The following is a 21,875-nucleotide window of genomic DNA, read 5'->3' on the forward strand; positions in this document are numbered from 1 at the left end:
GTGAACTTCCAAAATTATCAAACAGGTCACCATATTAGACCAGCCCATAACCTCAGAAGAGCTCAGGAAAGCCATCTTCTCCATGCCCAACAATAAATCACCCCGTAATAAAGAAACCATGAATGAAATTATCCCCTCTGCAGAAATGAGACACCGTGGAGGATTAGCCGCCCCATTTTAAAAAGTATAAATAATATGTAATTTGTCCACTAGTCTGCTATCTGCAGTGTAAAATGCAAAATGAGTCAATCTAGGGGAGGGAAACACTGTACTCTGTTTCTACACTGTGTTCAGACTCAGAGATAATGAAATAGTTGCATTGACGCTGAAAACCTGTGTAGGCCTACTTTTTTTCCACACAGAAAATTAATCAGGAATCAAAAACGGAATCGATATAGAATCGGACCGATAAGCAGAATCGATAATGGCATGGGTATCTATAAAATCAGTCAATGAATTCCCATCCCAACCACTTTTTAATATATAAAAATAGGGACAGCAAACAGCAAAACGTGAACCTCAAAATAAATACATTTTAATATTTGTTGCATTGGTGATATTTAAATATTCCTGTTACAACTGGAACCAGACAATGCTGCACGTGCGTTGGTGCAATTACTCGCTTGTGCACAGACATCTGTTTTGGAGACCATGGCGAAGCAAATTAAGTTGTTTGACTGTGGGGTAAAGTTTGACTATACCAGGAATTGAGGGTGGACACTTTAACTGATAACACTTAAGATTCAAATTCTGCAAAGTTTCAGATAAAACATAAACTACAAAGCATTTTGTTCGGTTACTATAATAATGTAAATCCAACCAAATTACTGGACAACCTACATCCTCAAATTAATTTACCCCAATCTGGCACAACCCTGACTTTTGGATAAAAAAATAAACCACTAGCATTCAATTCATGGAAAAGAGTAGGAATTGCACATTTGAAACACTTGTTTCATCACGGCTCACTCATACCCTATAAAACACTAAAACAGACATATGACATCAGTGGTAACAGCTTCTTCCAATACTCACAACTGAAACACTGCTTAAAAGGAAAAATCAGCATGTCAAACAACATTCTGCAACCACCCCCATTGTTCAACCAACGCAAACTCATAGCCACTCAAAAAAAGCTTCTCAAAAATCTACAAACTTCTAATAAAAATTGACAACAATCTCCCATGCATCCAAGATTTGGAGAAAGATCTAGCTGTTACAATTGATATCAACTCCTGGATGCACATCTGCAATAACATTTTCTCAATGTCCCATAACTCCAAACTGCAACTTATTCAATACAAAATCACAATTCAATATAAACTACACAAAATGGGACTCACAGACAACGACACCTGTACAAAATGCACATTAAACACTACAGATGATTACCTTCATGCCACCTGGTTCTGCCCACCCATTCAAACATTCTGGACAAACATTACACATACACTATCCTCAATAAGTCGTTGCATTCCAGTCTCCCTATCTGAATGTCTAGAAGATCTCTCATTAGTTGAACTTCATTGAAATATGAACAACCCATACAATCATACTAAACTGGAAAGACAGAAATAATCTCTCCGCATCCAGGTGGCACCTTCTACTGTAAGAGTACATTTCAACAGAAAGACAAATAGCATTAACAAAAAAAAAGTTAATTTAACAGATGCTGGATCCCTTTCATCAATACCACTTGCCTATCCATGTAACAAACCAACATACATATACACACGGAATTAAAATGAAATGAGCTGTGCAAGCTTTCCAGGTGATTTCTTTATTGTGTGTTGTGTTGGGAGATTTAAATTAGTAAAGGTGTTATTCATAACATTGATAACATCTAGCCACTAGACGACGTAGTCCCCCTTCCATTCCATTGGTGTCCAGTTTGTTGCACAACCTGCATATTTTATGGTTGAGTGGAGTGAGATTCAGACTCAGTCAGTCTTTTTTACCGATCATTTAATAATTATCAGGGCCCTATATTGCAACACTTATAGCGGATTATAAACAGCTGAGCACCACATAGCAACAATGGCTACAGGCTGCTATATAAGATGACACCCTCAATAACAGTCACGTTTTGGGTCTAAACAGTATAATGAGCAGATTTACAGTAGTTCTGGACTTTAATTTACCTTCGACATGACACATTGGTAATATATTGGGGTCCCACGTCCACTGCGTTCTTAAAGAAGAGCGACCGTCTATTCATAAGCAGACCAGTCCACCACCGACCCAGACGGACCAGTGGCTGGTCAATCAACTAGAATTCTTTTTCATTTTGACAATCTAACTAGTGAAAACTAGTTAAGGTTTTAAGGATTATGACTGTTGGTAGTTGTTTATTTTGTTTAAATATGCAGAACTGTAATTTTATGGGTTATTGTTGTTCGGATAGTTAAGCTAACATAGCTAATATGTGCTAACATCAGTCCGTTTTTTTCCACACTAACTGGCAACTATTCCACATGATACCAACGTCGTTATATTATTGCTCACAAGCCCTGTTAGAAGCAGGAACCAAACATCAGACATCTCACAGAGATAAACAAAACATTCATTTTGGACCCGTCAAAATTTTTTAAATGATTAAGAATAATAATTTTTTTTTAGGTAAAGTGATACTTTTATTCCGCATCTTTCTAAAATCTATGTGAATGTTTTTTTATTTGTTTTTTTTTTTAAATATTCGTCTACATAAAAATGTTATTAATATGATCTTTAATGAAGTTGTGCTGCTGTGGCTTGTGCGTAAATGCGCACAGCATCTCTCTTAATGGGAGAGGCTTTACCCTATTTTATCCAACACATCTGCTATTAATCAGAATCTTCATTTTATGACCTGGCCTATCCGATCGACGGATGTAACTGCAACCTATGCATCACTACTGGGAACAGTGCTTTTGCTGTCGGAGCATCGACATTCTGACTTGAAACGTTTAAAAAGCAGAATGTCTCCAAGAAACACTTACTGTGCTGTGACAGCTGCCTTTTACTAAATTTAAGTCCATTAAAAAAACATTTATCTGCACCTTTATTCCAGTTTACAATCATTTACATGTGTTAAGAAATTACCAATGTATGGGAACTTACAAAAAAAAGGTAACGCTTAAAATGTATTATTGGGTGCACCTAAATTGTGTGCTGGTGCACCAATGCCACCAATGTAAAAAGTTAGTCTGGAGCCATAGTGGAGCCAAATCCGGTGTTCGGCAAAGCACAAATAGTGGGTTTTAACAAATATTTATTTTGCGCAAATATTTTTAAAATGATTTGTTTTTGGGAAGGAAAAGAAACATGTCAAACAGCTGGTGTGCCTCATAACTGTGAGCTCAGTGGGTATTTGTGTTCCGCCTGCCTGTGCTGACATGACAGGAAGACAATAGGAGATTCGAGGGGAGAGAGAGCACAGACTGAAAAGGAGCAGTGCAGCCTGATTAAAACATAGACAAAATTTATACGCTACTATTTTGTTTTGATTAGGTTTTTTCTTTTTAACCTTTACTGATTTGCTGAAGTAGTTTATTATTACTTGTCTTTTGTTTTCCTGTTGGACCTGCAATATGTGAAGTGGAGTTTGTTTGACCGGGAGGAAGAGATTAGCCTACGTTAGCTCTGGCACTGTAGTTACTAGCTAGTTCACCTTTACGCTATACTCACTGCTCAGTCAGACTGAGGGTCACATGGTTTCAGATATCTGAGTGGAGAAATACAGCGCTATTTCTAGCTATTCTAGCAAAGTTGCTGTGCCACTATTTCAGTGTAGAAGGCGCAGCGGAGCGTGTTTGACCGGGAGGAGATTAGCACTGGCCTGTTAGCTTAGTAACTTATAGAATTCAATTAAATTTTATTTATATAGCGCCAATTCATAACAGAAGTTATCTCATTGCACTTTTCCTATAGAGCAGGTCTAGACCGTACTCTTTATAATATTATTTACAAAGACCCAACAAATCCCACCATGAGCAAGCATTTGGCGACAGTGGCAAGAAAAAACTTCTTTTTAACAGGCAGAAACCTTGGACAGAACCAGACTCAATGGTGGGCGGCCATCCGCTGCTGCCGGGTTTTGAGAGAGAGCGAGAGAGAGATAGAGAACTTTTTTTTAAATTGTAGTAATGTAATTGTAGTGTTAATATTAATAAATTAATAATAATAGGAATGACAGCTATAGGAATAATAATGACAGTAATAGTAACAGAGCCAATAACAACAACTGTAGTAGCAGTTGTCGAGCAGGAACACGAGGGCAGCAGGTTTGTCCACAACCACAAATCCAGTCTCTGCAGTTCCGGAGGCAGAAATACCTGCTGAAAGTGACAGAAGGAGAGGAGAGAAACGAGAAAACACAGAACTACGGGAGAGAGAAGATGTCGAGTTAGTAACATGCAGTAATGGGATAATAATGCATACAGATGGAGAGGGAGAGAAGGCTCACCCAAGCCAGCCCTAACTATAAGCTTTATCAAAGAGGAAAGTCTTAAGCCTACTCTTAAATGTGGAAATGGTGTCTCCCTCCCAAACCCAAATTAGGATGTGATTCCACAGGAGAGGAGCTTGATAACTGAAGGCTCTGGCTCCCATTCTACTTTTGGAGACTCTAGGAACCACAAGTAACCCTGCATTCTGGGAGCGCAGTGTTCTAGTCAGGTAATATGGTATTATGAGATCTTTAAGATATGATGGTGCCAGACCATTAAGAGCTTTGTAGGTGAGGAGAAGGATTTTGAATTCTATTCTGGATTTTACAGGGAGCCAGTGCAGAGAAGCTAATATTGGATAAATATGATCTCTTTTCCTAGTTCTTGTTAGTACATGTGCTGCAGCATTCTGGATCAACTGGAGACTCTTAAGGGACTTATTCGGGCAGCCGGATAATAAGGAATTGCAATAGTCCAACCTAGAAATAACAAATGCATGCACTAGTTTTTCTGCATCATTTTGAGACAGGATGTGCCTGATTTTTGCAACGTTGCATAGGTGAAAGAAGGCAGCCCTTGAAGTTTGTTTCATGTGGGAGTTAAAGGATAAATCCTGATCAAAGATAACTCTGAGGTTCCTCACGGTGGTGTTGGAGGGCAGGGCAATGCCATCTAGAGTAACTATATCTTTAGATAATGTGTCTCGGAGGTGTTTGGGGCCAAGCAAAATAACTTCAGTTTTGTCTGAGTCTTTAACATCAGAAAATTGCAGGTCTTTATGTCCTTAAGGCATGCTTGAAGTTTAGTTAACTGGTTAGTTTCATCTGGCTTGATCGATAGATTTAATTGGGTATCATCCGCATAACAATGAAAGTTTATGGAGTGTTTCCTAATAATATTGCCTAGAGGAAGCATATATAAGGTGAAAAGAATTGGTCCAAGCACAGACCCTTGTGGAACTCTCTGACTAACTTTGGAATTGCACGGAGGACTCACCGTTAACATGTACAAACTGAGATCAATCTGATAGATAGGATTTGAACCAGCTTAGTGCGGCTCCTTTAATGCCAATTACATGTTCCAGTCTCTGTAATAGGATGTGATGGTCAACGGTGTCGAACGCAGGCCTAAAATCTAACAAGACAAGTACAGAGACAAGTCCATTGTCTGATGCAATTTAAAAAGTAATTTGTAATTTTCACCAGTGCAGCCTCTATGCTATGATGCGCTGTAAATCCTGACTGAAAATCCTAAAATAAACTATTTTTATTTAGAATGTCACACAACTGATTGGCGACTGCTTTCCAAAGGATCTTAGAGAGAAAGGGAACGTTAGATATAGGTCAATAGTTGTCTAAAACCCCTGGATCAAGAGTGGGCTTTTTAAGAAGCAGTTTAATTACAGCTACTTTAAAGGATTGTGGTACATAGCCTGTTAATAAAGACAGATTGATCATATCCAGTAATGAAGTGCTGACTAAGGGTGAAACGTTTTTAAGCAGCCTAGTTGGAATGGTATCTAAGAGACAGGTTGATGGCTTAGATGAATTAATCATCGAAGTTAGTTGAAGAAGGTTAATAGGAGCAAAGCAGATAAAAAATATATATCAGGTTTTACAGCTGTTTCTAAGGTTCCTGTGTTTGAAGATAAATCGGTACTGGTTGAAGGCAGGACTTCTTTTTTTCTTTAATAGATAAAATTTTATCATTAAAGAAACTCATGAAGTCGTTGCTACTGAGAGCTATAGGAATACATGGTTCAATAGAGCTATGACTCTCTGTCAGCCTTGTACAGTGCTGAAAAGAAACCTGGGGTTGTTTTTATTTTCCTCTATTAATGATAAGCATTGAGATATTTGCATAGTCTATTAGGCTGCTCTCCTTTTTGTAGACAGAAAAATCTCTAGCTCCATTATAAGCTCTGTTGTCAATATCTAAGTTACTAGTTAAGTTACCTCCATAGTTAGCAGTCTATTTTTGACCACTCATTTGCTGTCCCATAACCCCTACCCCATTTTCCAACATTGATTTTGAAAATGAAATAGAGAAGAAGGTGCATGCTGCTGAGCCTACTTGTAGTGCTCCCCCAGCCAAAAAACCTTGCACAAGTGCTGTCTGGCAGCATTTCACAGTGCTGCAGATCCAACCAAGGTGATTTGTAAAGTGTGCAAAAGTAAATTCAGCAGAGGCAAAGATGTTAAACATCTGTCACCATCTGCAATGCAGTCACTTGCATTTCAAGCAACCTACCCTGGTATCCACCCAACCCCCTACAAGTACCACATCAACAACACAGCCATGTCCTATCCCTGCAAGTCACTCTTCTGCATCACCTATCTTAGCTGCTTTTAATGCAAAACAGGTTTACCCACCCAGCCACCCTACAGCAAAGCGAACAACAGGATGGACACAGTGGGAGAAATTATTTGCCTTGACCTGATTCCCTAGAGTTTAGTTTATTGGTTTGAGTGTGGATTAGGAACTGAATGTTAGTTTTAAAATGATTTTCTTTTCAATGATGTTTATGGTTATACATGTCTATTGATTATGAAAACCATAAACCAATAATACATTTAAGTGTTCATAATTATTAGTTTATTGAAGAACACTTAACACTTATTAACAATTTAATATCCTAAAATTAGAAGTGTAATATAAACTAAAGCAGGATTGTTATACCTATTTCCACTTTTATTTGAATACAAATACAAATAAGTTCTCTGCACATCCCAATACTCCAGTCTTCCTGTCCTTAGCGTCTACCAGCAGAGATCTTAAGTTTGTGTTAAGTGCTGACTGCTTGTGAGTTCAAGACTCTGGTTAGATATTCTGACAGACCAGCCACATAAGGGAGTCCCACTGGAATGCGTCAGGTGGTCCCTGTTGAGTCAGCAGTGTCTGTTTTGCTTTTAAGGTGAGGTGAGATTCTCATCATCCCTCCTTGAACCTGTTGTTGGTCTTGAGTGCCCCTCAGACCTGCTGTACCTCGTCTCTCTGTCCTCCTCTTCACTGATAGATGTTGTATGCAGGAGGCTATAGATTATTGCTTACTTATTACATAGCAACATATCAGAAATATTTATACTGAATATTTAGTTTACTTGCATTGTGTATGTGTGTCAGGTGACTCTGCTGCCTAGACCAGGTCTTCAGAGAGTGACTCGGGTCATGCTGAGGGATCTGCTGGTGTGTATGGAGCAGGACCACTTCCTACGCCATTCTCTCTCTCTGTACAAAGCGATGATCTGACTACATTAACTTACTCTTACTACAGTGACTGATAATAATCTCTAGTTTGTGTTTATGGGATCCCAAGTTTTGGAATCTTTTTTTTTTACCTAAAAAAAAATGTTTGCACTTTGTTTTAATTCTATCAAATATCTCTGTTCATGATCTACCATTTATTTGAATATGTTGTTTGGAAGGTAGTGCTGGATCAGTGATGTTGATCAGCTGTCTCTAAAAGCACTCATAGTTTTGGTTTTGATGTTGATTGTGTTCTTTTGAAAGTGAGATTTTCAGGTGCAGATATACTGTAATGAACCTGTTATTGGGATTATAAAGATAAGAATAGAAGATAAGTGCATCTAGGAAACACTGCTGTTTACTGAAAAGTGTTCTAGAGCTGTAACAATTAGTCAGTTAATCGATTATTTATCGACAGAAAAGTAATTGGCAATTATTTTGATAAAAATCCAAAATCTTTTTAGTTATTTTTTAAGCAACATAAGCTGATTTCATGCTTCTTGTGAAAATGGGAAATTTTGTTTTTCTTTGCCATACATGATAGTAAACTTAATAGCTTTGGATCTTTTGACTGTTTGTCAGACAGAACATGACATTTGACATTTTATAGACAAAATGATTAATCGAGAAAATAATGGGCAGATTAATGAAAAGAATTGTTAGTTGCAGCCCTAAAGTGTTCTATGAACAGTGTTGGAAAAGTGCAGAAAGTGTTGTTGAGTTCTCAGTTGGTTGTTTTTCATTATTCTTCTTGTTTATTGTTTGACCATTAAATAAAAGTAGAATTTGTCACATCCTGACATTTGCTGTGTCTGGTTGTTTTTAGCCACAAAAGCCACGTGACTCTGGGGATGGTAATGTCGGTCTGCTGGTCCACCACTTTGGTGCAGAATGAAATGTGATAAACAATTATTGGATGTATTGCCATGAAATGTTGTACACACATTCATATTCACCACAGGATTAATTGTTTGAATGTTGATCTTGTGACTTTTCATCTAATGCCATCACCAGGTAAAAAAGCGGCATAAATACTGGGCTTTTCTATAGCGTTACAGTAGTAAAAAAATGTGGAGTTCCAGGCTACAAAACACACATCTACCAGACCACCCAAGGATTCTCTTCCTCCCAATATGGCTAACAGCTTTCAGGCTTTCAGGCCAATTATTTTCAATAGAGGCTGTCTACTTTTTGCATTACCTCGGTCATCCTGTAGATCATACAGTACAATGACTAGAGATTTATGACTCAGTATCTAAACTACCTACCCACTGCTGCTCAAACACAGACATACAGCTAGCGGCTAAATGGAGCTAACGGCTTACCTCCTGTAATTCCTGGATTACAGCTGCTGGTCAGAAATCTAAGGCAGTGTTTGAAATGCAGAAACCTGAGAGACTGCATTTTTTGTAGATATGGTAACGGATCCTGAGTGTCTAGGCTCAGGGCAGAGCTCCTAACCATTGAGAGCCTGATCAGCGAACTACTTAACCAGCAAGCTAAACTGCACTCCCACCTGGATGAGCTGGAGCCTGCTGGTCTGGATAACAACCTGCCCTTTTCTACATCGTAGAAAAAGTTTGGTCCCCCCAGTACAAAGTTTCCATTTGGGTCGTCTTGGGCATCAGTGTTTAAAGGTAAAAAGAGTCTGTCACTCCATCTTTTCGAATCCCCAGAGGTTGACAGTGTCTTCCCGGTGTCGAACTTCTTCGCTCCACTATGTGATCTACCAGAAGATGTGCCTGCTATTCGAACATCATTCGAACATCCTATTCCAGTTCTGGGAAAGGGGTGTGATGCATCAGGGACTGTGCTCTGCCACCAGTTTTAGCTTTATTGATCACTTTCGATTTATTTTGGAATAGGAGAGACCTATATAAAAGAGATCTACACCGTAACAAAAAGGGCACAAATTTGCTCACAGCAAAATTTGTCTGTTTTATAAACAATACCTGACCATGCTGACTATCGAGTACAGCTCCTCCTTGCCAGTGTTCAGATGATTCTCAATTCAACAAGATAACAACTATTTGTGTTAGGTGACAAGTCACTGTGCAAAAGGGGCAGCAGCAGTTATTTTCAAATACAGGTATATCCAATTTAATCACGATTCCTTGCGCTCCTTTGTCAACTCTGCCCAAGCAATTGTGATTGGCTCTTCTTAATGTGAGATCACTTGTAAACGGGTCTTCTTTATGTAACAGTTCTACGCTTTCAATTGATCTAGATCTCTTCATGATCACAGAATCTTGGCTGACACCAAATGATCATGTTTCCCTACTCCCTAAACCAGCCCACCTGGTTATTGTTTTTTAAACCAGCCCAGACTAACAGGCAGCGGTGCCTGGGTTTCCCTTTTATATAAAGAAAGCTACAAATGCTCCAGTATAGAGCTGGGGCTGTTTAGCACTTTTGAAACCCTTCCTTTCCCGATTATAGGAAAATGTCCTTGTCTGTGCTTGATAATATATACAACCACCTATAATACCACCTAGATATGATCCCACTTTTATCAGTGAATTGACAGAATTGCTGTCCTTAATTCTGCCTAGATTCGATAAGTAGCTGGTCCTTGGAAACTTTAATATCCATGTCTGTTGCCCTGACAATCCCCTGGGCCTGGAGTTCTTAACGGGACAGTTCACCCTCTTACCTGTAGTGCCATTTATCCATCTAGATTGTTTTGGTGTGAGTTGCTGAGTTTTGGAGATATCGGCCGTAGAGATGTCTGCCTTTTTGGAATATACACTCGGCTTGTGGTGTTCAAAGCGCCAAAAAAATACATTTCAAAAACTCAACAGCAATGTCTCTTTACAGAAATTATGACCCGGTTACTCAAGATAATCCACAGAATTGTTGTGAGCAGTTCCATGTACTATTTTCTTTTTACCGATAGTTCCTACATGCCGAGTGCCATCCAGTTCCATTATATTCAGAGAAGGCAGATGTCTCTACCGCCAATATCTCCAAAACTCGGTAACTCACAAGAAAACAATCGAGATTGATAAATAGCACTACAGGTAAGAAATATGTAATTTTGATTTTGGGGTGAACTCACCATTTAAACCTTATAGAGTCTTATAACTTGTCATGCGCTCTGCCTGGACCTACTCACTCTAAAGGTCATACTCTTGATCTAGTCTTATCTCATGATATAAAGATTCCTGATGTCGAATGATGTGTAGATGCCCGTATCTCTGACCACCAATGCCTTATGTTTAACATGGTGTTGCCTTGTGTTACTGTAACCGTAGCGCGGTCCCCAAAACTAGATCTAGAACTTTTAACTTAACCTCTGCTGCTAAATGCAATACTGTATTCAACATCCCCACTAATTTCTCAGTTTCACCTTTTCTGCATTCTGGATAAATGACAATATACTGGTGCTGAAGGGAAAATGCCGCAAGGTGGAGCATTTGTGGAAATCATCAAAACTCACAGTTCACCTGGAACATCTCAGGTCTCTCTGGCCATAAATCCATTCTTGTTCTCCTGGATATAAGCGAAGCATTTGTATCGAATGATATCCTCTTGGACCGTCTGGAAACCTGGGTGGGCATCAGTGACACTGCTCTGCAGTGGTTTAGGTCCTACCTAAACGACAGGTGTTTCTGCGTTGATATCGCTGATGGCAGGTCAGCTGCAACAGGTGTTCACTGTGTGCCCCAAGGCTTGGTATTGGGTTCAGTCCTTTTTTTCCATTTACATGCTTCCTCTTTCCCACTTTGTACTTTACACTTATTTGAATTTTATACTTATACCCACTTTGTACTTAATTTAGCTTGCCTGTATTATAGTGTATTATATTTTGATTTGCTTAGTACTTCTATTCCTGTGTGCAATGACGTTATAGTGAGCAGCTCTAACAAGAGTTTCCCCTCAGGGATCAATAAAGTATTTCTGATTCTGATTCTGATTCTGAAACAGTCTTGGTTCTCTGTCCCATTCAATAACCCAGCATTGCAGAAATTTTATGAGCAAATCTTATGAGCTCAGCTTGGACAAACATGTTAACTCAATGGTTCAATCCTGCTTTCATCATCTCAGAAACATCTCAAGGATCAAACCATTTCTTTCTGCCAAAATTCATGTCTTTATAACTAGTCGATTAGATTACTGTAATTCCTTGCTCTCTGGCATCAGTAAAAAATCCCTTTCCCGTCTCCAGCTCATCCAAAACTCGGCTGCCAGGATTTTGACTCTGACTAAGAAATATGATCGCATCACAACAATCCTGGATTCCTTACACTGGCTACCTGTTGCTTTTAGAATTGATTTCAAGATATTATTGATTACTTACAAAGCCCTGAGAGGCCTTGCCCCAAGTTATTTATCAGGTCTCTTATTGCCCTATGTCCCTACTACTACTACCTAGGTCCACATAGATACACAAAGGTGATAGAGCCTTTGCAGTCAGCACTCCTAGACTTTGGAATTACCTTTCATTTATGTTTTATGACATTTTAGTTCATTTTATAATGTGTTTAGTTTTCATGGCTTTTAATTTGTTTTATTTTTGTGTTTTAAATGTGTTCTGTTTTATGGTAAAGCACTTTGTAACTGTATTTTGAAAGGTGCTATATAAATAGTTTTATTATTTTTAATTACATTCCCATCAGCTTAAACTTTTTTATTTTTAGTTTTAGTGCTAATTTGCATGTTAGCAAATGTTAGCATGATAAACTAAAGCTTGGGAATATGATGAACATTATACCTACTAAACATCAGCGTGTCAAAAAACTAAGCTTGGGAATATGATGAACATTATACCTACTAAACATCAGCGTGTCAACATTTTTGCTGTGAGTATGTTAGCATGCTAAGAATTGCTAAAAACCAAAAAGCCAAACTGAATTTATTCAACAGAACCCCCCCACTCACACACTTTTCAAAAACCTGTTTGGTCCCCCTCACTTTTTGTAATCCAGTGAAATGCCATGGTAGCTCTCTAGCATCCGATATTTTAATGTTTGGGCCACTTGATTAGTCTACTACCCTACTACCCCGGCGTATACTGTCAGGTCACCGTTGTGCTTATTTTACGTCAATTTGATAGCAAACTTTGCCCAGCTGATGCGAACCCAATATATGGCGGGATAGTAATCAAGTGGGCCCACTCCCACGCTGTGAGTCGCACACAGTTTGTGACAGAGTGGGAACGTTACTGATAGTTTTGTGAAAGAAAAATTTAAAAATGAAGCATCGCCAACAACAGCAAGCTTGATGAATTGATCTGTCTGTCATTGATAAATTGATGTATTTTATCATCTTAAAATGTTAGTATGGATACATGAAGGTAAGAAGGATTATGTCTCTATATAACCCATTAAATTTAAGACAATGACATGGTGACTATACAATGTTTATTTTTTTAAGAGAGTAAAAAAGGCATGTATTTTACAGTGATTTACAGTGAGAAGGTATAATCATAATGTAGTCTCATTATAAAGAGTACTAGACACTGAACTTGAACATAAACAATAGCTAACATTCATTTACAGTGATCTTGATAAAACAGTTGACAGTGTGTGACTTCTTTATTTATATATATATATATATATATATATATATATATATATATATATATATATATATATATTCTTTTTTTTTCATATTTTGATACATTTCTTATGTGTTGGGATGTAGCTGCAGATGGAACATTTCTGTTGATAGAGCTATAAATAATGTGCCATAGATCTACCAGTCCTATTCTTCAAAATATAGCTTATATCCCTAATTGAATACCACAGCATGTGATGTTCAGTAGGGTTCTGGGTTAAATATGCAGAGAGTAAGACAGCTTTTTCTGATGTATATTTACCACTTGGCAGAATGATTAAACTAAGGATGATATCCATCTTAATCATAATGTGTTGCTTTTTAGATAGCTGGGAATATAATAAAAGCATGTAGAAATGCAGAAAATGGTATTCAAATCCTTTCGGGGGTGACCCCCTCCACTCTTCAAACCAATGTTATGCCCTTGCTTACAATAATTATGCAAAACAAAGAAAACATGACATATAAATAAACAATGCTTGCTTGGATTGCTGTTCTATGCTTTTTAACGGGCTAACCCCCAACTTGTCCTACAAAACATATGTGGAAAAGAAATCAATTTGCGTGGAAAATACATTCCTGTATAGCTTTTTCTTCTGCCTCTATTTTCCAAAACAGAATGAAGACAGACATTGTGCATCTACAACAAAGATATTGCAAAAATAAAATTAAGGCTGAAATAAATAGTAATAATAGAGTTCTTTTTTCAGATTTGCTCCAGGTTAAAGTAACTGATGATCTTTGCAAATATTACAAAACAATGCAAGAGTACATGCAAAAAAGGTTTATGCCTCATGATTTATACACTGCAACTTATACACAGTGAACATTTACAGTACTTATACTGCATATACAGTACATTATACAGTAGCCTTGGCTGGAAAAAAATGTTTTAAACATATTTGTAGACCTCTGATTCATGTTTGAAAGGCAAATAGTAGTTTGTGCTGTTGATGTGCAGCCTGCACGTGAAAAAAAGATGCTGAGCAGTCTGTACAAAGTTATTTGCTCTCTGTGAACACTACAGTGGAACCATCTCACGTAAAATGTATATTTGCTGTTGAAAAAGAGATCCTCTAAACTATGTAATTTGCCATTGTCTTCCAAAACATAAAAGCATCCCTATCAGTAGGACAATAACGTCACGCTACTCTCTTCTTTGCTTCTGACAGATGAGTCATAATTAACATGGCCACTGGAGGTCTTTGTTCAGATGTACTGTATGTCTACATTTAATGAACAAATCCAATCCATCAGTATCAATCTGTCAGGACTTTTTAATTCACAAAATAACAAAATGGTATCTTGAGAGGACATTCTTACACATGCATAACAAAATGTATGAGTATCCAATTGTCATTTTAAAATACAGCACCATTAAAACTGTAGAAAAACCCTTGTGAAATTCATGCAGTCAGATTATGAGCTGTAGCCACCAGCCAGTGCCCAAGAATAGCTTCTAGGAGTCTTTGTGTTTTTGCACCATTTAGTAAATATCAGCATGACATGAAAGTTAATGCATTTTATATGTGGCAAATCTTCCAGCCTCAGCATGTGGTCTGAGACCATGGTAGAGATGACTAATGGTAGGGTTGGGCAATATATAGTATATATACCATTAAAAAACAGAAATGTGTTAACTGTTAAAAGATTTTGCCATACTGTTTCTGTAGTAGCTCTCCCTTTTATACCTCTGGTGGTATTAGGCCAATGTGGGCAATGTTGGAAATCACTGAGCAGGACTGTTTTATGGCAGTATCGATTTACAGAATTTTTTTATTTTTCAGGTATTTAAGTCAATTGATTAGCCAAAAACAGACATTAGTATCTGGTTATGTTATCTAGAAATGGTTTCCCAATTGAATTTTCAAGTAATATATATTATCACAACATCATAATATAAAATGAACGATTAGCGATGAGCAGGCTCTAGCACCTTCCACACGCCAGGATGCACTGCAGCTGTGGCACCATTACAGGAGGTTGGTCGACACAGCTCTGAATATTCATGTGTTTTGGACACTACATGAAGGAGTTAAATGTCATTTCCTGTGTCCACTATGTGGCGCTATAGAACACCCACTAATTATACGTCATGTTTTAGTATATCAAGTGTAAACCACACCATGAAAATTTCATGTAAATCAAACAATGATTGTCACACAAGGTTTATTCGCTGTTGCCAGTAGGTGGGGCAATGACTATTACTTCTAATTGGCATGTGTCCTCAGGCCTGGACTCTTAACAAACATGAAATTTGGGTCAGATCTAACAATGTGTAGTCGAGGCAGCACTGTGTTTCAAAACCGGTCAACTTATACTTAAAGGTCTTTAGATTGGTGGGCTGTGGCTTAGTGGTAGAGCGGGTCGTCCACCGACTGGAAGGTCGGCGGTTTGATCCCGGTTTCCCCCAGCCCACATGTCGAAGTGTCCTTGGGCAAGACACGGAACCCCAAATTGCTCCCTAGGGCCGTGCCTTCGGTGTATGAATGTGTGTGAATGGGGTGAATGTGTAAGTGAAGCGCTTTGAGTAGTCGGAAAGACTAGAAAGGCGCTATATAAGTACAGTCCATTTACCATTTAGATTGCACTGCCCAAATTTGAAGTTGATCGAATTAATTCTCTAAGAGGAGTTTGTTAGAAGTACGGAGCCTTTAAATAGTGAAAAATACCCTTTAATTGCACAGTAAATTCAAAATGTCTGACTTCCTATTGCGTTTAGAGTATGGCTCCAAGAGGCTTTTTTTAAAGTCTCGATATGATGCATCTGCCTCCCAAATTTTGTACATGTAGGTGAATCATAACAAAATAAACCGTTTCTGACACGTGTGGCAAGTTTTGTGAGATTTCAAGCATCCTCAGTGCCTCAATAACAGCTTCTTTGTTCATGGCGAATAATGCGTTACCATGGCAACGGCAGCAACAAAAACTCACAAGCTTCACCATACAGCATCACCCATGTCAAACTCTTTTCTGCCCAAATCTGAGGTGGATCTGCTTAACCTGCTAGGAGGAGTACATCAAAGTATAAAACATGTCATTTCCTGCTGCCAGTAGGTGGCGCAATCTCTACAACTCGTAATTGGCATGTAGATATCCTCAGGCCAGGACTCTTATCAAACGTGAAATTTGGGGCCGATTGGACAATGTACACTCAAGTTACAGCAACTTCCTGTTTCTTGGAAAAACATTAAAACGGACACACTGTTCAATGAAAATTCAACAACTTTTCATCTGAAAATTTGAAGTCGATCTGATGAATTCTCTTAGAGGAGTTTGTTAAAGTACGGAGCCTTTAAATAGTGAAAAATACCCTTAAATTGCACAGTAAATTCAAAATGACTGACTTCCTATTGCGTTTAGAGTATGGCTCCAAGAGGCTTTTTTTTAAGTCTTGGGGTGCATTTACCACCCAAATATCATGAAATGTACTGCAGGGGCAAATTTTTCAATTTAGTGCCCAAGACCCAAATCAGATGTACATTTTCACAACGCAAAGTTTTGTGAGTTTAATGCGATTTAATGCGATTCATTTCATGTAAGAAAAATAATAATAATTCTTTGTATTTCATTTGGGTTCCTGCAGCGTTCACTGCTCGGGCCCTAATGACATGTCCCATGATAAAAGATTTTATCCATAGTGTGCACCGCTAAGTACTAGCCTCCATTTCATATGAAATTGAAGTGGCAACTGTAAGTAAAATATCAAATAAGATACACTGATATGTCAGTCACCCATGTAGTGGATTTTCACTACAGCTTAAGAGATTCTGTGTATTCATGTCTGGTCAGTTTGTTGACTTCTTCTGTGCTGAAGTGAAGCTGTTCTCGGTTTGAGAAATGACAGTTGCCGATATGTGCGCAAAAAGGGGGAGTTCCGTGATTGAGTTCAGTCCATGAATTCTTGTTTAATTCGGATGAGGGTTGGGGGGTGTCGGCTGCCTTGGCCCTCCCTCCGTAGAATGTATTCAGTAAACTGGGAAGAGTCCACTCCACTGCCACATGAACCTGTGATCCAGAACCCTTTCTGCTGTAACCGCTCCAACACCTGTAGTCACACACAAACCAAACGACAGCAACACAAGAATGAGATTTGACAAGGAGCCTTTGAGCCTTTACACGAATGGGCTAAAAGCAACACATTAGCTGCACAAATTTTAGCAAGAACTGTCTATTTCTACAAACAAAAAACTTATAACATCAGTATAACTTGAAAGATGCTATAATCACACAAATATTCAGAATTCAGCCAATCAGAATACAACGTGAAATTAATAGACTGGCTGATGTGACATTTTGTAAGCACCATCTTGAGCAAAGTTTAGGGAGAAAGAAAAGTTTGTGGGACTCTGTGGTCAAAGCTTGTTTATTGTTTGGCTGCATTTTCAATCATCAGAGCTGCGCAGATGGTTGAGGCAAGCTGATGACGTGCCTCTGCTCTCATATACTTTTTTCTTCAACGTAGTGTAATTAGACCCTTTCGTACAGTGTGACATGCTGTAAACTTAGACGATTGATGTCGCACAGTCTAAAGGCACCTTTACAGGATGCACTTAGTCAAGCCTGCTAGAGGAAATGTTTTGCAAAGTTAAGTACAATTTCTGTCTTCTTCAATATAATTTTATTTCAAATGAACAAAGGACGAGTACATTAGAATAATTAGGGTCAGCATATGAGCATACCCACCTTTAAGGGCTATACACAAACAAAAAACAATTGGCCCTCCTCTCCTACCATATAGGATAAAAACATGGTCTAACTAGAGATAAATATCTGTCTCATGGAAATAAATTAAAATGCCACTTTCACTTGGCGAGAACCTCACCGACTGCATGTTTTTATTTTCAACATAATTTCAGTTATTTTCTATATTTGTTTTTTGTTCCTGTATTTGGTTGTTGTTTCTGCATTTGGTGGTGTTGTATATGTTTTCGGTTGTGCCAAACAAGGTAACACAAGGGATATAGGACCCAATCGCAGACAACAGAGGCAAAGGCAGAACTGGTGCAGTGCAATGGTTTAATTAAAGTCAATATACAAAGGCTTACATGGATGGTCAGGCAGGCAGAGATCAAAACCAGGAAAGGCAGTCCAGATGGGGCAAACTATGCTGCTGATGGATGCTGACGATGTAGATGGAACCACTCGTGGGGATGACCAGACGTGCAGAGCCACACAGGAGGGCGACCAGGAGGCTCACCCCGTACACAGAACCCCTCTGGAGGTGGGGCAGGAGGCCGGCGGCAAAAATGGAATCCCTCTGGAGGCCGGCGGCGAAGGTGGAACTTCTTAGGATGCCGGCGGCGAAGATGTAGGTTGGGCTGGAGGCTGGTGGCAAAAGTGGAATCCCTCTGGAGACTGGCAGTGAAGACAGAAGCCCCCTGGAGGCCATCGGTGAATGCGGAACTCTTCAGGAGGTCGAGCTATCAGGTGGACAGCAGGACTGGAGGCTGGTAACAGAGAGACTGGCAGAGGAGCTGGTGGAGTCTGTGATGCCAGGAAACAGGAGGCTGATGCTGAACAGCAACTGGTGACTGCTGCAACTCAGGAACTGGTGATTGCAGCAGCTCAGGTACAGGAGACCGCTACAGCTCAGGAACTGAGGACTGATGCGGGTCAGTCTCAGTAGTTTGCTGCAGCTCAGGAGGTTAAGGAGACTGCTGCAACTCAGGCTCAGCAGATTGCTGCAGAACAGGAACAGGGGACAGCTGCAGCTCAGGAACTTGTGATTCCATCAGCTCAGGAACAGGTGATTGCTGCAGCTCAGCAGAAACAGGTGATAGCTGCAGCTCAGGAGCAGGATGTTGCTGCAGCTCAGGAGGTTCAGGAGAATGCTGCAGCTCAGGCTTAGCGGATTGCTGCAACACAGGAACTGAGGACTGATGCAGGTCAGACTCAGTAGTTTGCTGCAGCTCAGGAACTGGAGATTTCTGCAGCTCAACAACTGGTGACTGCTGCAACTCAGTAGGATCAGGAGACTGCTGCAGCACAGGAACATTGGATTGCTTCAGCACAGGAACTGCACACAGTGGCAACTCCGCAGGAACAGGAGTCAGCTGCAGCTCAAGCTTAGCTGATTGCTGCATCACAAGAACTGGAGATTGTAGCAGCTCAGGAACAGGAGAGCAGCCCGACGTCAGCGGGAACCATGTCTCCTTCTGGAGGATCTCCAATGAAAGTGACTCCTGGACAGGAACAGGGAGGGAGGTGGGCTGAAGGTTAGCATGCTGGTGGATGGCATGCTGGAGGCTAGTAGGCTGATAGCTAGCTGGCTGAGAAACAGGCTTAGCTGCAGGATGGAGTGAAGACTTATGGATAGCATACTGGAAGCTGGGTACCTGGGGCTGAGGCTTCGGATGATAGCTGGAAACCTGAGACTGAGGCTTGGGGGTAGGGAGGAAGTTTGTGAGCCATTCAGGAATGGAGTCCCTCAGCCCAGGCGTAGAAGACAATTTCTTGCAGGCAGATTTCCAAGACAAAAAACCACTGCTGAGCAAAAAGAACATTAAGGCTTGTCTCATTTTTGCCAGAAAACATCTTGATGATCCCCAAGACCTTTGGGAAAATACTCGTGACGAGACAAAAGTTGAACTTTTTGGAAGGTGTGTGTCCCATTACATCTGGCATAAAAGTAACACCGCATTTCAGAAAAAGAACATCATACCAACAGTAAAATGCTCAAAAACCCTCCAATGTGGCTGAATTACAACAATTCTGCAAAGATGAGTGGGCTAAAATTCCTCCACAGCGCTGTAAAAGACTCATTGCAAGTTATCGCAAGCGCTTGACTGCAGTTGTTGCTGCGAAGGGTGGCCCAACCAGTTATTAGGTTTAGGGACCAATCACTATTTACTTGTGTTATCTTTGACTAATATTTAAATTTGTTTGATGATCTGTAACATTTAAGTGTGACAAACTTGCAAAAAAATAAGAAATCAGGAAGGGAGCAAACACTTTTTCACAGCACTGTAGATTCTCAGCTGAGGGAAAACGTTATATATGCAAACTTGTTGAGCCGTACGTTAGTAATGCCACCTAACGAAGCCGTGCAGTTATAGTCGGCCTATCGCAAACTGTATGCATGGTGTTGTCATGGGAACCTACATGCATTCAATTGGTGATGCAGAAAATCTGTAATATTAACACACACACTAGCAGATGTTACACAGAAGATCATCCATACACTAACAGAATGATGAAGGCTCAGCAGCTACAGAGCATTTTATATTATGACTTTATGCTTGGTCCTAGATAGATATAAACTCTCTGTGCAGCACATCAGTGTCATGCTCTGTATTGAAACTATGTTCATTTGCATCATCCGTGTAAAATTAAATTTCAATAAAAGTAGGCAGCACGCAATCTGTATAATCCAGGCAGCGATTACATTTCCCTCAGAACGTATTTACTGCTGCAAATTAGTTGCATATAAATGTCATTTCTAGGAGACAAGGCTGCTGCATTTTGTGCGGAAGAAGTGTCACGTGACGGTCAAGCGCCCTCTTTTATGGGAACATGCACAGAGCCAAAAGCTGAATGCCTGGGTTAACAAATTAAGTTGATAACCACCGTTGTGCTACCTGTTATCTCTGATTGGGGCTTTAGGGTTTGTTGAGCCAGCTCACACAAAGAAAGTCTGGCTATGTTGACCTTGTTTTGTAGTACAGCCCCTCAGGTCATGACATGCATTTACTTGTGTTGTCTGTATTTGGTTGTGTTTGTATATGGTTGTGTTGTCTGTATTTAGTTGTGTTGTGTGTATTTGGTTTTATTGTCTGTTGTTGTTTCTGTATTTGGTTGTGTTGTGTGTATTTGTTTGTGTTTCCTGTATTATGTATATGGTTGTGTTTTGTCTATTTTCATGTGTTTTCTTAAGGTCACTGTACCTATACCCAGATACAGCCAGACCCACGAGGTGAAACGGCTTCATCTGGTTCATAGTTAAACCATAAAATTTTCTCCAAAAAAGGAAGTACAATGGTAAGTGACCCAAAATAAAACAGATAGTTGAATGAATGTTACGTGTGATCCATGTGAATGTAAAAGAATAATTGATTAATTGTGTACTTCTCTGATTTACTAGGGGCCTGGACTACAAAGCAAGTTCAACATACCCCATACCAATCACAAACATGAACAAGTCTACTGGCAGCAGAGCAGCATATTTTACAAACGAAGAGCAAACTATAATATTAGACAAATACAAAGTAGTTAAACACATAATCCAGGCTGAAAGCAAATAAAAGATAAATATATAAAAACATAATTCAAAGCGTTGTGAGTAGGCTTACTTTCATATCTTATAAGTACAACATGTACAAGGCTTTAGTGCTTCAATTAGTCTCTGTTGTGGCATGATATTGGGATACTAAAGCACAGGGGTTTTGTCAGTCTCTGAACACTCTCGCCCTCCTAAGAGACCCTCTCACAAGCCACACACCAAGCTAGTATTTTTTAAAATAATTTTTTATTCCATGCACCAAGCTCCACAGGATCTTCTATGAATGGTGATGCCATTTTCCAAGAGAACTGATTGGTCAGTAGCCTATATAGGCGGTGCTTTTATACGCGTTGATCTGTTATCTCCAACATAACCTGCTCTAGAGCAGATTAGGTGTTCAGCATACATGGCAATCTACCACG

At 39.4% G+C, this 21,875-nt stretch overlaps 2 protein-coding genes across 7 annotated transcripts in view; one reads left to right on the plus strand and one right to left on the minus strand.

Annotated features, from left to right (window-relative positions):
- taf4b (TAF4B RNA polymerase II, TATA box binding protein (TBP)-associated factor) overlaps positions 1-21,875 on the plus strand; it is a 98,570-nt gene that overhangs the window by 44,120 nt on the left and 32,575 nt on the right. For 4 of the 5 annotated variants that reach the window (XM_044199867.1, XM_044199870.1, XM_044199865.1 and 1 more), the window contains one exon: positions 7,551-8,467. The exons of the other annotated variant lie outside the window; for it this stretch is intronic. In XM_044199867.1, the coding sequence (XP_044055802.1) occupies positions 7,551-7,676 (126 nt within the window). In that variant the 3' untranslated portion in view covers positions 7,677-8,467. Of the gene's footprint in view, positions 1-7,550; positions 8,468-21,875 lie in introns of those variants that run through there. 5 annotated transcript variants of the gene reach the window in all.
- LOC122877795 (BTB/POZ domain-containing protein KCTD1-like) overlaps positions 15,724-21,875 on the minus strand; it is a 48,462-nt gene continuing 42,310 nt past the window's right edge. For both annotated transcript variants that reach the window (XM_044199860.1, XM_044199864.1), the window contains exon 5: positions 15,724-17,280. In XM_044199860.1, coding sequence (XP_044055795.1) covers positions 17,122-17,280 — 159 coding nt within the window. In that variant the 3' untranslated portion in view covers positions 15,724-17,121. The remainder of the gene's footprint in view (positions 17,281-21,875) is intronic.

The sequence above is a fragment of the Siniperca chuatsi genome, linkage group LG6, assembly GCF_020085105.1.
Source record: "Siniperca chuatsi isolate FFG_IHB_CAS linkage group LG6, ASM2008510v1, whole genome shotgun sequence".
NCBI classification, from domain to species: Eukaryota; Metazoa; Chordata; class Actinopteri; order Centrarchiformes; family Sinipercidae; genus Siniperca; species Siniperca chuatsi.